Here is a 17,334-nt window from a genome sequence, read left to right on the forward strand (position 1 = left end):
ATATGTGTCCTTTGAGTTTGCATTGCACTTAGGAAAAGTTGTCTTCTGCATTTGACCCATTCTTCAGTGACACTGGGGCAACCTGAAGCAGTGATGCAAGATCTTGCTATGTTGTGCATGTGTTGGGTTCTTTAGAAAGTCTATTTGCATAGGTTGACCAGACATCCCTGTTTACCCAGGACAATCCAAGTTTTGAGCCTTGTGTCTCCTGTCCCAGCAGATTTATACAAAACCAATGATTTGTCCCAGTTTTATACAAGAAATGTCCCTGGTGTCTCTATTTTTTATTTTTATTTTACCAATTTGATCTAAACCAGGTCTAAGATTAAACCAAGACTACATCAAATTTAAACCAGGACTAAAAAAGGACTATCACATTTTTTGACTAATCTGATCCCTGCCAACAGTAGAGTAGGGTGACCAGATTTTCAAAATCAAAAACTGGGACACCCACTGTTTGAGGTGGTTAGTGATAATAAAATTGTGAAACGAATGGGTGTGTGACTCAGTACAGTCACATTTTCTTTGTGTTTTGGTAAATTTCAAGCAGTTTTTCTATGTTTTACCCTAACAAATGTCAATGTATGCCTCTCTTTACTGTTGGCAGTTATCAAATTGGTAAAAATAGGGACACCTGGGACCTTTCTTGTGTAAAACTGGGACAAACAGTGGTTTTGGATAAAGGGACGGGGACACAGCGCTCAAAACTGGGACTGTCTGGGGTAAATAGGGACTTCTGGTCACCCTAATAAAGAGGAGTATAAATTGTCATTTTTTTTGCCAAAATACACAAATCCGTGTTTGCAAATGATCAGTAAGTAAAATAAATGCAGTGACAGAAGCCTCTCATTTTATGACTGATATGAGAATGCACAATCTTACACGTTCTTTTCACAGTTTTATTTATATCAACCATCTCAGTCCGGGTGTGTCCCAGTTTTGAATCGTCAAAATCTGGTCACCTTACATTAGCGTCAAATACAGTCCAAAAGTGACCTGAACTTTCTCTTGTACCTGCAGTTCTCCAGTGTCTCCACACGGAGGCGCTGCAGCTCCACTGTCCACAGACCTGCGTGAAGAAGGCACAATGGCAGCCACCATGAAGGGACCTGTCGTGAGTCTCATTACGTTTTTCTGCTTTAAAACGAAACATGGACACATTTATTTAGTGTAACCAGATCTTATGAAATCCAGCGCTTCTGAAAAATACATCCGATCACTCTAAAGTGCCTTAAATGTATTCAAATCTCACCCTCGTGTGTCAGATCCATGCTGCAGCCGGGTACATGTTGTTAGCCTGTTAGCATGTTAGCATTACGCATGGTTAGTCACGTAAACCGGTAGATTCTTGCGCACTAAACTATTCAAAATTATGTACGGATTTTATACCGATGGTGAAATGTTGAAATGCTGAAATTAAGGCAACGATGGAAAGTAATGTGTTAATAATTAGTTGCTTGTTGGTGTTAGCATAGAAGCTCGTCAGCTGTCAGGGGAGTGGTCCAGTGTGATAAACTTTATTGATTCACAAGAAGAGAAATTATTTAGACACAGTATCTCACACATCACAATATAATATAATAACTAAGAGTAAAAATACAGAAATGGTAATAATAAGTTCTAAATAAGTAGCAAAAAAGATAGAAAGAGACAGGCGTCAAATAAGGCATAAATATATAAATGTAAATGTACAAGTCGAAATAAAATAGAAAATAAGTAATAAAAATTATAAAATCACAGCTTCATAGGCATGCAGCAATAACCGAAATATTGTGATATCGTATCGCAAAAAAGTCTCACAATAATATCGTTGACTGTCAAAATAGATCGAATCACAAGTTCTTTGGCTTTTAAATGCATGGTTTTATAGTAGTAACAGCTTATAAACAGCGGAAACTACATATCCCATGATTCATTTCAGTGCAGACGACATGAAGATAGGTTTTTTACTTGAATTCTTGGGATTATGACAGAAATAATTCACACCAAAATCTTGTCATGGTATTTTAAAAGCAAAAAAGTGTCCCATCTACAGTTATATCAGCCTCTCCAAAATATCGCAATAAATATCGTTCTCTGAGATGTATATTGTGATAATATCGTACTGAGAGATTTGGATATCATTACATCCCTACAGCTTTATACAAGAGGACAGAGGAAGACAGTGCAACAATGATATGATGATTGATAGGACATAGGGTTACCTGTTACATAAGGGTGAGTTGTTGTACAGTTGTAGGGAGTATTATCTGTTACATAAGGGTAAGTTGTTGTATATCTGTATGGAGTATGGTTTGAATGTAGTCCTGTAGCTCTCACTGTTTGATTGACAGTGTGGTTTGGCTTTCTAATACCATGCCATTAGCCAGATAATAATAGCTATTAACTTACCCGTGTAAACAATCCAATCCAACTTTATTTGTATAGCACATTTTACCAACACAAAGTCTCCAAACTGCTGCACAGAGTAGGCACAGTATAAATTAGCATATTCAATAAATAAAGCATGAAATAAAGTCAATAGTCAAGTCAATAAAAAACATAAAAAATACAAAAATTTGCAAACAGTTCTCATGCCGTGTGAAGCCAGTGAGCTAAAGTGTAAGTATTAGGCTTACAGTTAGTCCAAAATTCTGCAGCACGTCTTTTAACCAGCACACGTAAAGAACACATTACTCCTATTTTATCCTTATTGCACTGGCTCCACTTTCATTTTAGAGTTGATTTTAAAATGTTATTGTTTGTTTTTTAAAGCACTTCATGGACTGGCACCAACTTACATCTCAGACCTCACTGTTTTTACACTCCTTAACGCGCTTTGAGGTCTGAGGGCCACCTTCAACTTGTCCCAAAAACGAGACTCAAAAGCCACGATGACCCTGGGGTGATCCTGGGGTGATCCTGGGGTGATCCTGGGGTGATCCTGGGGTGATCCTGGGGTGACCCTGGGGTGATCCTGGCGGGGTCCTGGGTGACCTGGCCTTTTTTTCTGGTTGGCCCCAAACATACTCACTGGCTTTTAACACAGCATGAGAATGGTGTGTCCTCTGACTGTTTTTCATAGATTTTTTTTGCTATTTTTCTATTTTCAAAATGTTTTTAAGTCGTGTATTTATTTATTTTATGGTTTATTTTATTTAATGTGTTCATTTATATTGTGCCTTACTCTGTGCAGCACTTTGGAGACTTTCTGTTGGTAAAATGCACTATAGTTGGATTGGAAGTGTAAAAGAGAAACAAAATATGGAGGAGAAAATGTATTTTTATGTATGTAAATGTATTCATGCTTTTAATTTTAAATGGTGGGTAAGTGTGTTCACATTTTTACAATCTGAGAAGTTCTATTGGCATTGTCACTGTCACAGTATTGAAAATGGACTTTAGCAAACTGGTATGAAGATGTAAGAGGCAAGTTAATGATAAAGTGAATATATATATATTTGTTTTAAGTTTGCAGTTCAGTACCAGCTATTACTGCTTTTTTGTTTTAAATAAACAGAACATGAGTTTCCTGCTACATGTGAATAACTGTTTTCTTATTTCTTTACAGGCTGTTGAAGATGTGAATGTCACATTTGAGGACCAGCAAAAAATTAACAAATTTGCACGAAACACGAGTCGAATGGCAGAACTAAAAAATGAAATAGAGGCAAAAAGGGTTAGTGTTATTTTTATTTTTAGACTGATGAAGGACTAAAAGCTTTTGTTGATGTTTATTCCAAGCCATTATTTGAAATCCAGTACACAGTGCATACTCAGACTACTCTTCTTCTTTATTAAATTCGTTTCAAGGTGCTATCTCCCCCTCCAGAACATTATGCAAATTATGTGAAACTTTGAAGTGCCCAAATAATTCAGTGAGTTTGTGAAGAGCGAAGTGTTTTTTGTTTTGTTTAATAAATCAGTGTAATAAATTAATTATTTTATTTATAGTTCTCTGTCAGTCACCAAAAGATGTTTTAAAATTTGATGTATTATAATGATGATAACAATACTTCATTGGATTTATATAGCAACTTTCAAACACACAAAGCTCTTACACTGCATTATTCATTCACACCACACTCCCCTAATAGTGATAAACTAAAGACCTATGAAAAGTGTTATAAGATCTTTGAAAAGTCCTTTTTTGGTCATGATCTTTAATTTGTAACTGATTTCCTGTTTTGGAACTGGGGTAGTCTTTTGGTTTCAGTTTTGACTAGCAAATACATATTTACTGTTTGAATTAAAAATTTAATTAATTGTTTAATTTTAAAATCCTTGTTTAAACTATCATTAACATTCAAGATACTTATCACATCTTCCTTTGTTTTGTCTTCCCATGCAGCCCTACACTACAACCTAACCAAAACATTGTCTTCAGAGTGTGCAATAAGCGATTAGTAATTCTTTTGTTATGTGTGAATGTACTTATGCAGGTGTGTATATGAAAACTGTAAGCTTTTTATCTTAATATTATTTTATTGTTTTATTAGGATGCTCATTAGCTGCCTGTATGATGACTGCTAGTCTTCCTGGGGTCCTCTTAAAAATAATTATTCCACAATAAAATGGATTACATTTACAATGTTGAGAACAAAAATGTGCTGTAATAGGGGCAATGGTTGTGTGAAAATGAGAAAAAGAATCATGTTCTCATGGTCATCTGCAGTAATTGCATTGTTAGTTTCTTCTTGAGTTTATATTTAACTTCAGTTATGCGCACAGAGCAGGGGAGCTGATTCCAATATAATATGGCTATATATATAGAAAATATAGTTATGTTCTTTTCATCTGAACACATTTCATTTCATTGTTGACTGTGCGATTACTTAGATTTACATTAGAGTAAATCTAAATCTATCTGTCTGTGTTGCTGTTTTGTAGAAGTCCCTCCAGAACCTGCAGGACGCGGGGGACGACCTGATGATGTTGGACGATGACGCTCTCATGGTGCCATTTCAGATCGGAGACGTGTTCATCAGTCACTCACAGGAAGAGACACAGGAAATGCTGGAGGCCGCTAAGGTGAGGGCTCACACGTGGACCGCAAGACTCCATTCATATGTAAGCACATCAGTGCGGTCCAAGTGTAGTCACCATCCCTGCATTTACTAGTATAGTTGTTAACGTTTCTAATGTCAAGGCTGCGTTCTCTCAACCCACCACCAGAGGGCGCTCAAAGACAGTTAGAAAGTTGACCAAATCGGACAAACTACTAGAGCAACAAATAAATCAGCTTTAGGCATTTCTATCTGTGATTAGTTTCACAATAGAAAAAATTCAGCTTGATTTTAACAAAGGAAGTGACGCAACATCCTATACCAATTACAATAAAATAAGATAAAACATGCTCCTGTTTTGCTAATGGAATGTAATTTTCATGCTCAAAATAATAGTACTTTCTTTATGTCACCATGAGGTCTTAAGCTTGTTCTGATAAAGCTCAAATTGACGCTACAACTGTTTATGAAAGCTAAAATTTTGTCACGTTAATGTGATTTTTCGATACTTGCTTGTGTTTAATTTAGATTTTAGTTTTAGTATAGATTAGTATCTGACTTTCCATACATTTGACAACTTCAGTTTTTAGATAAAATGAGTTCTCACATTGCCTTTGATCATATAACTAATATAAAACGAGCCAGTCTTTTGAACGGCTCTTTGAAATGACCAGATCCAAAAGATTGAGATTCCAAGAGCCAAAAGCCCCATCACTTCACATTTCTCCTGTGTTAATGAGGTTTTATGTGAAAAAGCAGATATCATTCTGGCTGAGTTATTCTGAATAGGCTGCCTTTTGGGTGCATGTACCATTCCTTCTTTTGAATTTCAATTAAGAACAAAAAACAATAAAATGGGAAAACAATTTGTTATTTCATTATTTTGCTTTAGTGTACGAAAAAAACTAAAACCTAAAACAGAAAAACAAAAACAGATTTTGACCTCTATTTCCAATATTTAATTTAAAGTTTTTGACAGTTTTTTGTTTGGTGATATTTGAAATAAACTTTAAATTAAATACTGGTATAGAGGTCGAAATCTGTGGGGTTTTTTTGTTTGACAATTAAACAGAATAATGAAATAATAAACTTTTTTTCCCCTCATTTTATTGTTTTTCATTCTTAACTGAAATTCAAAAGATCAAATGGTACACGGACCTTTTTACAAACCTCTCAGAGAAAATGTGCATTGTTGACTTGTTGCTACCAGGATTCGTTTTGCGGTTTATGTTTTAATAATAATAATTGAATAATAATAATTCACATTTTAAACACATCCAGAAGAACTGACAAAAAGACTGAAATCTGAACTGACAAACGAATACAAGAATCACATTTCAGAGCATGTTTGTACAGATCTAAACTACAGGGTTAGCCGTTTTTTTGCAGAATAAGACAGGAGATTTTTTGTTTGTGGAAGAAATTTTAACACTTTAAATGGCACCTTTTGTGATTTGTTCATTGCGTCTAGGTTTGTGCAAAAATTTTGAAATATGGATGTATCATATGGTTTAATTTGATGATACAGTATCGATATCGTGGGCTGCTGTATTGATAGATCCTCAAGAGAATTTTTATGTATATTTTACTAAATTATTTTGTGTAAGAGCTACAATTGTGTTGACATTTTCGCTGTTTTGATGAGTAAAATGGGTGTTTTTCATATTAACTTAGCACAAACTTAGTGGACTTAGTAGACTTTTTTTTATTGTTTTATTTTAACGAATTTTTTAAATGTATCATCATAAGTATGTATTGTATCAGCAGCTTTTTAATGATACCGAGCTTTAATTGTGTCCAATTTGTGTTCAAATTTCTGCTCGATTGTGATTGATCTTGCTGCTCTAATTAGTGCACACAAACACAGAACATTTTACATAAATCAACCTGCTTTATATCCTGTTTTAATGGTTATATTTGACTTGAGTTTTCCATTGAAATTAGTGGGATCCTTGCTAGGGCTGTCAAAAGTATCAGATCAGATGTTAATCGATACTAAAACTAATACTGAAACTAGATACTCATTTCAGTAAGTATTCATACTAAAAAAGTCACATTGACAGGACAGAAATGAAGTTTTCCTGAATAGGTTTAGAATGATCTTGAGCTGTATCAGAACAAGTATAAGAGCACATAGACTAGTATACACAACCTACCTGGACCACTGAGGGAGTACCGTATTTTCCGCACTATTAGGCACTCTGGATTATAAGGAGCACTGTCATAGAATAGTCTATTTTTTTACTTTTTTCACATGTAAACTGCACCGGACTTTAAATGAAAGTCATGTGGGATCCTTGCTAGGGCTGTTAAAATCAGATACTAATTGAAACTAAAACTAGTATAGAAACTAGATACTCATTATCGATACTAAAAAAGTCACAATGACATTGGTCTTGAGCTGTATCACAACAAGTATAAGAGCACATAGACTAGTGTACATCCATGGACCACACTAAAATAGAAAAAGTACCGTATTTTCCGCACTATAGGTCATTAAATGGTCTATTTTCGAACTTTTTTCACAAATAAACCGCACCGGACTTTAAACAAAACACAACAGTTGGATGGGTCAGTGGGACTTTGTTTGGTGCGTTCACGGTGACTCTGGGTTTTGTTCAGTTGTGGCGTGTAGGGAGGGTGCTGTCTGGGACCAACGGATTGTCGGCGTGTTCACAGTGACTCAGTTGTTCAGTTGTGTCTAGAAGTGGCACATTGCGCTCACTTTTTGGGTTCCTTCCTCCGTTCCATTCCTCGTCCACATGGAGTTTTTAGCTGTGTGGTCGCTGTCTGTGTGTTTGGGTTTGCGTGCGCTGCGGGTGGTGCGGCTTTGTAGTTTACTGAAGTGGATTAAATGAGTGGATTCGTGTATAGGGTGCTCTGGATTGTGGGGCGCGCAGTTGTTTTTTGATGAGGTTGGAGGCTTTTGAGCGCACCCTTTAGTGCGGAAAATACGGTATGTTCAAAAGAATTTGTTATAATTTTTATTTCGGAATCACTATTGAGTATTAAGTCTGTTTTAGGAGTTCAGTTACATTTTATTGTTAGCAGTATTTCTCATTTCCACTTGTGTCTTGTATTTATTCCTCACCTAACCTGGGCAGGTCTGGGGGGAGCCTTGACTGAACTTGTAATTACCCAGCATCCCCCTGTCCTCTGCGGTGGAGTCATGCATGACACACTCTTCTGTTGTCTGTGTTTAAAAGATCCATTCAGTCCTGATGGAACCCAGGGTGAAGGCTACAGTATTAGGCCTTTTGACATCACCGGGTCCTTTTCAGACTTTGTTCGCTCATTAAAAGAAATGCTCCTCTTAATCCTTTTATTATTAATCTGATCAAAAAGAGCCTTGATTTAAGACTTCAAATCACCAGCATGTACAGTCGAATGGGGATTTAGTGTGTATAAAAGTCTGTATATAGAAAAGTGGAGTCTACAGGGCTAGTTGAGAGCAGGTCAGGTTAAAAAAATCTGACTAAATTAACATTGCAATATCATAATTTAAAATCCATATTGCTGGAAACTAAAATGCTAATAATGCTAAGGTCTCTTGTTCATACCATACTTAGCTCACTCTTATGTAACAGATAATACTCCCTACAACTGTACTACTCACCCTTATGTAACAGATAATACTCCCTACAACTGTATGTAACGCGGGTGATAAAACTGTGCTGGCTATATTATCTTGTCCCGCTCCTGCGCTCTGATTTTATGTCTCCTTTCATGCATTTGGTCACGTGACATCAATGGCTATATTGGCGTGAACCCCGGAAGCGCAGCAAACCACGAGAGACAAACAAATGCGAGCTGCAGGAGCCAACTACCATCGCCCTTCAAGCACTTCACGCGAGCCGCGTGTTGATGAATTATACGGAATTGGCAAGGTCTTGATGGCGAGCTAAGCCCAGGTTTCTCACCTACAGACACCACCGATATTCCACTCAACTCCTGCCAGGAATCCAGACATCCCCACTCCCTCTGTCCGGCCCAGTAGGAGGCTCTTGTAGCCGGCATTTGAACTCTCACACCTCCACACACATCGCTCTACAGCCCCACCCGTTCAACCACTCGCTCCCACTCCTCACATGCTTCTGAACTCATTCTCGGGTCGTATGAGCCACTACTATTACTGTGCGTCGTGATGAACTGTGTTTATCATATCAATTTGTGTGTCCAAATTAGGGATGGGCATTCGATTAAATTTTCTTAATCGATCGTCGGAGAACTGACGATTGACTATCGATTAATCATTAACGTTTTTATATTAAAATGATCATTATTACTATTATTATTACTATCTGCACTACTAATCTGCATGAACAAATTCAGCTTTACGACATATAAACTGTAATCACTCTAGAGCCACATCAGCCCGTTTGACATTACAATGTGTTTAATGCAGCTTTGCGCAACTCACAGAAACGAAACTTAAAACTGCATGTCTAATTTACATAAACTAAGCAAAGAAAAAAACTTGTGCACTGATGCGGTTCAACTTCTGACGGATTAAAGGACATGACTCAGTGGAATACAGGTTAGTATGACCATATTTGCATTTGTCCAAACCAGGACACCGTACAGAGGGTGGGAGGCGGGGACTCGTCATCGACATTGCGCGACTCTCACCTGGTGAGCTTTTTCCCACTAGACACCGAAACATATGTGCTGCTTTGTGCACTGTGCACATGGACTCACACTTGTCCCGACTGGAACGTAAAGCGTTAAATTTCTTGTACAAGTCATCATTAAATATGCATTTGTGCTTCGGTACGCTGCAGACTGACCGACTGTCTGTGTTTGCTCGCTCCTTCTGAGTGCAGAGAGACACATGTACGGACCCGTTTGGTCAGGCTACGCACAGCAACCTACATTCAATTTGTCGATTAAAATGAACGTAATTGATGAAATTCTTGATGATCAATTATCAATTAATCGACTAATCATGCCCATCCCTAGTCCAAATCGATTTTACTTTTTTTTTTTTGACATTTTGAATGCTTCTACCTCATAAATTTATCGTCTACCTCACTGAACTTTAATGTATTGTAAATATTGGGATTTCACTGAATTCATGTATTGTCTTTTTTGTCTTTTGTCTATCCTTCAAAACATGGTACCATCAAAGCAGTTTCAGTCTCTGCCCCCTCTCTCCATGAGCCGCACATAGTTTTCTGGTTCTGAGCCCATAGTTATTACAGTATCTTGTATTTACTCAATTATTACATGGTATAAAGGTTAGTACAATACTCTACCTCATTTATTATTATCCTATGCAGCTTATTTGCTACATGTGAGTTTTTAGCCAAAAAATAGACTAAAATAAGAGTGTGTTTTTTTTATTCTGGTTGTGTTTATTGCACTGAAAAACTTATAAAAACTGCTTGCATTTTCACAAACCTGTAGAAGGGCATCCTCCTGCTTGTTTCCATGGAAATATTGTTCCTTTGGCTATAATCTTCCGCAGCATGGCATAAAAAAATATCTCCATGGACAATGTTTCAAAGTATTAATTTTCTATTTACATGGAATCATACAGGTGACATGCCACCTCCTGATAACTACATTTTGAACCTAAAGGTGCATTGTGTAACTTTTTGGTTAGGGGTCCTTCACCTCACCTGTTTGTTTCTATAGATGTCATTGCTCTGTCTGAAATGTTCCACAGTATGACATTAAACACCTCTACATTATGTATATTCAGTTGGAGGTTTTTTTAGAGCTCAAAAACACCTAGAAAAACAGGCATTCTGACTGTGAGTGGAGCCGCTTCTCCACAGATCTGACATGTAACTTGGTCTGGTTTGGTCTCCATGGAAATAAAAAGGTTTAATGCCATACTGTGAAACATTCCAGACAAAGCAATAACATTTCCATGAAAAATACCATTTGATGCACCAGAAAAGTTACACACTGCACCTTTAGTATTCTCTTGTTGCCATATAATGACATCACATGACCCCAGCGCTACAGACGTGCCCTGATGATTGAATTGTCTTTGCAGGAGACTCTGGAGCAGGAGGTCAAATGTCTGGAGGAGCGCGTCTCGTCCATTCAGCAGCTTCTGGGAGATTTGAAGGTTCAACTTTACGCCAAATTCGGAAACAACATTAACCTGGAGGCGGACGAGAGCTGAGCCGAGAGAGGCTGGGACAGATCACCTCCAGTCGGACACTTTGTTTGACCTATGCTCTGGTTCTTGCGTCATATCCCCCGTGGACCTGCCATTCTAAACCCCTCCACCTCTCCCCATATTGATGACTCTTAGAATATTGTATTTCCAGATTTGGGTCTCATCAAGGACAGAAGCAGAGATTAGCATGAAATAAATTCATTTTTGTTAAAACCACCTAAGTGTTTGGTTTATTGTTCATCGTTTTGATATATAATCCACATTAGTGAATTCTAAATTGAATGGTAAAAGAAAGTTCTGTTAACAGGACAAAAGTTGAGTTCCTCAGACAGATATAAGGCTGTGTCCCAGCTGCACTTGACCACAACTGAAGAAGCCACTTCAATTTTCTTTTGCTGTGATTTACCTGGATGACTGAGGGATGACACAGATATGAATCAAATCTATTTAAATTTCCTGAATTGCCTGAACCTTGAATTATTTGGTGGTCTTGGTGGGGCATATGGGAGGAGGCGCGGTGCATGGTCCGGCAGCATGGTTAAGTCCTGACTAAATCCTGTTTTAGTCCTGGTTTTAGACCGGTTTTAGACCCTGTTTAGACTTGTTTTTAGACCTGGTTTAGACCAGTTTTAGTCCTGTTTTAGACCTGTTTTAGACCATTTTAGACCTGTTTTAGACCTGGTTTAAACCCTGTGTTAGACTTGTTTTTAGTCCTGTTTTAGATCTGGTTTAGTCCTGTTTTAGACCTGGTTTAAACCCTGTTTTAGACTGTTTTTAGTCCTGTTTTAGACCTGGTTTATACTGGTTTTAGTCCTGTTTTAGACCAGTTTTAGACCCTGTTTTAGACCTGGTTTAGACTGGTTTTAGTCCTGTTTTAGACCTGTTTTAAACCATGTTTTAGACTTGGTTTAGACCTGGTTTATTTCTGTTTTAGTTCTGGTTTAGTGGCGCAGCCCGTGCGACGTACGGGAGGGCGGGAGATGGTCGGACAGTCCTGCGGCGTATGAGAGGGGGGTTTACGCTTTCGCTGCCCGATACCAAACGACCCACGGCCCGTTACCTGTCCCCGACCTGGGGGTTGGGGACTCCTGTACTAAATAATATGAGTTACTTATTTCAGCCATTCAAATTGTGATGATGATTCCTGACATCTCATGACCTCTCAATGGTAAAATTCAGTGTTTCTTTTCTATAAGTGTAACTTCAAATTTTACCACTGTAACGTTTCTATTTCTCCAAATATATCCAAATCTCCCATATTTTTCTCCAGGGCTGGGTCAGTTTGCTGATGTCTTGCTCTGGTGCGTATCTCTCCCTCACCTGCTGCAGCTCAAATCTGAATTGGACATGGTTTTGGGGGATGCGTGTGTGTCCATTTTAATGAAGGCTCTTTTGTCGTATCCATAAAATCTGTGACTTTGTGTGGTTCAGAGTGGAACAGAAGTCACCTGCCAGGAATACAATATGAACACAGTCGCTCTGATCGCAAAACACCAAAGTTTAAAATCTAAAAGCAAGTGCAGTGATCCAGGCGCTTGAACGATTTTGGAGATTATATCAGAAGAAATGAGTTTGTAGCAGCTCTGCAAAGTTGGAGAAATATTGTTTTGGTAGCTTACTTGAAAACGACTATTTGTAATTAGACAAACAGATAAAACCCGGTGCTGTTGTATTCTCACTTTTCACCACTAGACATCTGACATCTACTGGTGACAAAAAGAAATCAAATATATTCACGGATGGTAGCAGTGTATGTGTTTTTTTTTCTGGGGGAGGATGTGCCACCTGCGTCTTGGAGCTTTATTGTTTTGCCTTTAATGTTCCACAGTATGGCATTAATCATGATTATGAAGACGAGCAATGTGCACCACCAGGGGAAATAGGAATTCATATTTTTCAGGGTCATTTCGAGCAATAAAAATCCCTACTGAATAATATAGTAGATTGATAAGTGTAATACCATACTGTGGAACATTGTAGGAAAATCAGTATCTCCAGTCTGGAGACAAGGAGTCGGCGTCCCCCGTCTGATTTTACTGTTTAAAGTGAATGAAAACCAAAAGTGGACGGATGACAAAACTAAGGATTCTTATATATAAAATATAGGACCTTTTGTCTTCATCTGCCCTCAGCCTGGGTACTTTCTGGTATTGGTATACGACCCAGCTTGATAGGGTCAAGGAAGTAATGAAAAACAAGGTGGACAATGGAATAAATTAAGTAATGTTTAATTAAACGGGAATGTAAAGGTAAATTAACAAAACATGCTAAAATATGTACAGAAAATAACCTAAACTAAGAAACAAAATAACAAGATTAACAAACAATGAGTTTCGTGCCAAAAAACGTGGCACGCAGGTCTATACCAGAACTAGTCTTTAAACTAAGGGACACACAACCAAACTAAATCACAAGTGTCCCAAAGTAAAACCACATAAATGGGGAAACAGATGTTCGTGGGAAACAGAACTGAGTGACAAAATTAAAAGTCACAAAACAGAACTAAACTAAACAAGTGTCTCAACACAACAGTCAGACACATACTAGTACGAACAAGTGACTGACACTAACAAGACACAGACAAATACAAAATGGCAGACTGGCCACAAAGGCCAGCAGCCCCGAACAGGTACTGCCAATCTCCGTAAATAGGGGGAGGTGACCAGGGCTCCCACAGCAGGAATCAGGACAGCCAGCAGAAACAAAACACACACACACACACACAACACAAGTCAGAACTGGAGGTCTGGGGCTGTAACACTCGGTATCGGTCTGAGTACTGTCTGGTATCGGTCTGAGTACTGTCTGGTATCGGTCTGAGTACTGTCTGGTATCGGCCTGGGTAATCTCTGGTATCGGTCTGAGTACTGTCTGGTATCGGTCTGTGTAATGTCTGGTATCGGTCTGGATCATGTCTGGTATAACTGATTTTGTGATTTTCCTTCTGAACTTGACACATGCTGAGACTGTTCACAGGTCATAGTGAAAATACAGTATTTGTGTCTATTTCTGGCTTGTTTGGTGCAGTGTATTCTCCATGGCTCACAGCCCTGACACCAAAGCCTCATTAGACTGAGCTCTCCAGCTCCTTCAGATCAGATCACACACATGCTGTAAATTCTTTGTTACAGGTTACATTTATTTGAAAAATAACCAAATTTCACATTACAGGTAACTCTTGTTCACGATTGAGGGGAGGATGGAGCGTGAGAGTGACAGGCGATCGCTGTAGAGTTGCCAGAGGAGCCAGCTGAGGTGGCATGAGCATCTTTTTCCTGGGGAGGTGTTCCAGGTACAGGAAGAAGGCCCTGGGGAAGAGGGAAGTGTGAGTATCTCGGCTTAGACTACTGACTCTGGATAAAGTGAAACTGGACCTGGATAAAGTGGAAGAAAATGGATGGAAGTGGAAATTTTACATTTTATGAACAAATATGTAACTCACATCTGAGCCACTTTTATTGCAGCAGGTCAGTTCCACTCTAACCCGATTTCCCACACTTCCATAAAGTTGGGGGTCATGGTGTCACTTCCTCCTCCTCTTCTGCTTCTCTGTGGCTGTGGCAGGGTCTGCTGTCGGCCAGCAATTCCTTCAAACTTTAAAGGGCCCATTTCATGCAAAATAATTCTTCACATTGTATCTTCTGCACATATACAAGCACAATTTGAGTTTTGGAACATCCATTACACAATAGTTATGAAATCTTATCGTTTCAGCTACGTCAAACGCGTCATAGGTGTATCTGCCGCGTCATCGTTGTAGCAGCTTTAGTTCGTTGTCACGTGGGAAGGTGGCAGAAATACACAGGAATTTGTAAAAAACGCTGAATCAATCTAAAAACCACTTCGGCGACATATACAAGGCCCACACATCACTCTTAGAAGGTAGAAAGCTCTGAAAAGTTGATTTTGCATGAGACGGGCCCTTTAAAACTTTGTATCTTATAATCTTTTTACTTGGCACCTCCACACACGTTTTATAACACGGGCCGTGCATGGGAGACATTTTTAGCTTGGAATTCAAAGGTCGAGTTTTTGTTATGGACTGATTCATCTCCAATTCAACTTTACTGCGTTCTTCAACTCAACTAAGACATACTGATGGCAGGCTAATACATAATTTGAACCAGGATTACAGTACCTTGAATTAAAACCTTGGGTTAAAGGTTGTATGGAGGATTTTTTTTTGTTTCAAATTGTCAATGAAAGTGTAAAATACCATTACATAGACACAGCAGCCTTGTAATTATGATGACCAAAAAAATATATATATATATTGAAAATCTATGAACTGTGGATGTAGTGAGGCCAGATAAACATCAGCCAATAGACAACTAGGCTACCCCATTTTCTATTGGCTGTTAGGTTGTCAATCAAACTCACTACATTTCTAGTGTAACTGACTCGCTGGCGCTGGGATTACGTGGTTTATGCAACGGTTCTTAGAGGCTTTTTCTAAGTGTAGCTTCCTCGCAGTTCGCACAAAGTTTGTTGAGATGGAGGACGAGAATCCACGACCAGTTCGCCGCAAAAGAAAGTCTGTTTTTGAGGTCGCTGAAAGAAGAGAAGGGGGAAAAGGAGCGAAGACAAACTGGGTGATTCTTGGAGATTCCTTCCAGCGATGGCGCGAATGAAGCTGAAGAAGGGTCTAAAAACTGAGGTGTCGGTCTCTAAATTATTTCTAGACAGGTCACTCCAACAGTAATTCTGAACACGCTCTAGCTGTAAACAAGAATGATTTCTAGAGTAAGAAGGCGGGAGGAGGTGTTTCTACTGAGGGAGCTGTGGAGGAGGGAGGTGGTGTCACGCATGCACAACATTTGAAAAAGGACTGTCGCTGTATTTCTCTTCCCTTAAAAAATCCTCTATACAACCTTTAAACTATCATTGAATCATCACGGACTATACCCATAAACTGCAATCACTGGACCGGTTTTTATTTTTTTATTTTGTTCTTGTCTTGTTGTTCTGCTATCATTTGCTTAAATTATTTCAATACATTTACCACAAAGACTCTAAATTCTGTGTCATGTCCATTCCCTCGGGCTGCTTCTGTAGCCGTAGTCTGCCCCTAGCCCTAAAACTTGCGTTACAAAGGCAGAATTTTTTTTTTTTTTAACCCTGTTCATTCATCCAAAGTGTCAAACAGGACTGGAGGAGTGATTGTAGACCTCTCACTCTCACTGACCCGTCTTTTTAAAATGTTTGTACCTCCACTTGAATAAAGGCTCATTCTTCAGCCCTTTTGGAATTTGGTCTAAGTCAAAGAATTTTAACCTGGTAATCACAACAATAGTTCTGATTCTTTTTCTATTTGATCAGTTGTAGCTAATCAATACAGACTCAGTCATGTGCAGCTCCTCCTGTGGCCTTTCCTCTGCTCCCAGACTTACACATCACTTCATCATTCCTGCGTCGACGCTCCAGTGAAAAATGGTGTCTGTTTCTCCTTCTCTGTTTTCGGTTTTCACCCAAAATGTCAAGGAAAAGTCTTGAAACGCTTTGAAGAAATCCTCCATCCGTCACCAACTGTACCCACTGTCAGTCATTAGGAGCTGATATCACATTTTCACATTTTTAAAGATAGTTTGAAAAATTATAAGTTCTAAGTTTGTTGCAGTGAATAATTGCCCAGCCAGACAAGTCTGCATGTTTTTCCTATGCTTTACGAAGAAGTGGAGTCTGGGGCCTGACCTTTTTACTCACAAAAAACAACCACTAGTCAAGTTTTATCAAAGTCTAGATCATGTTTACGGTAAGTTTGCATAAAGTCATCGGATCAATATTGCAACTTGGTATTACTTGGTATCGGACTGAGCCAAAAATGACTGGTATCACCCATTCTGTGAGGCAACGACATTTCATTTCTGAAGCCAAACAGCAGATGGACCCTCACTAAAAACACTGAAAGAGCTGTAATATGGCATTGTAATAGACAATTCAAAAAGATTAAAGGACACCACACACTACAGGAGAATTTGCACGAATTTGGCTGCGATTTGCTTCTCCCCATGACCCAACTTTGTGTCTTTGTGTGCGATTTTGAAGCTGCTGTGCTCCTCGTGTGTGGTGTCAGTGTGGCTCTGATCCAAGGGTGTAGGTTTGTATATAGAGACGGTGGGGACATGTCACAACCAATATCTGGGGAAGACGAAATAGTCCCTACCAAAATTTGTCATTTTATTTTAATAAACAAAAATTTGGTAAATAGTCATGGTC

At 38.6% G+C, this 17,334-nt stretch overlaps 2 protein-coding genes across 2 annotated transcripts in view; one reads left to right on the plus strand and one right to left on the minus strand.

The window, feature by feature from the left end:
• Positions 1–1,070, minus strand: part of bcas1 (brain enriched myelin associated protein 1) — a 29,844-nt gene extending 28,774 nt beyond the window's left edge. The window contains exon 1 of the mRNA XM_055166302.1: positions 1,015–1,070. The gene's annotated coding sequence lies outside the window, so the exon portion shown is untranslated. The remainder of the gene's footprint in view (positions 1–1,014) is intronic.
• On the plus strand, positions 1,021–11,334 carry pfdn4 (prefoldin subunit 4). Its single transcript, XM_020920518.2, has 4 exons — positions 1,021–1,114; positions 3,551–3,658; positions 4,870–5,010; positions 10,990–11,334. The coding sequence occupies exons 1-4, from the start codon at positions 1,088–1,090 to the stop codon at positions 11,119–11,121; spliced, it is 408 nt and encodes a 135-aa protein (XP_020776177.2). The 5' UTR covers positions 1,021–1,087; the 3' UTR covers positions 11,122–11,334.
• Positions 11,335–17,334: the final 6,000 nt, after the last annotated feature.

This window comes from Boleophthalmus pectinirostris, unplaced genomic scaffold (genome assembly GCF_026225935.1).
Source record: "Boleophthalmus pectinirostris isolate CB_2022bp ecotype Guang Dong unplaced genomic scaffold, ASM2622593v1 HiC_scaffold_8, whole genome shotgun sequence".
Taxonomy (NCBI): Eukaryota; Metazoa; Chordata; class Actinopteri; order Gobiiformes; family Gobiidae; genus Boleophthalmus; species Boleophthalmus pectinirostris.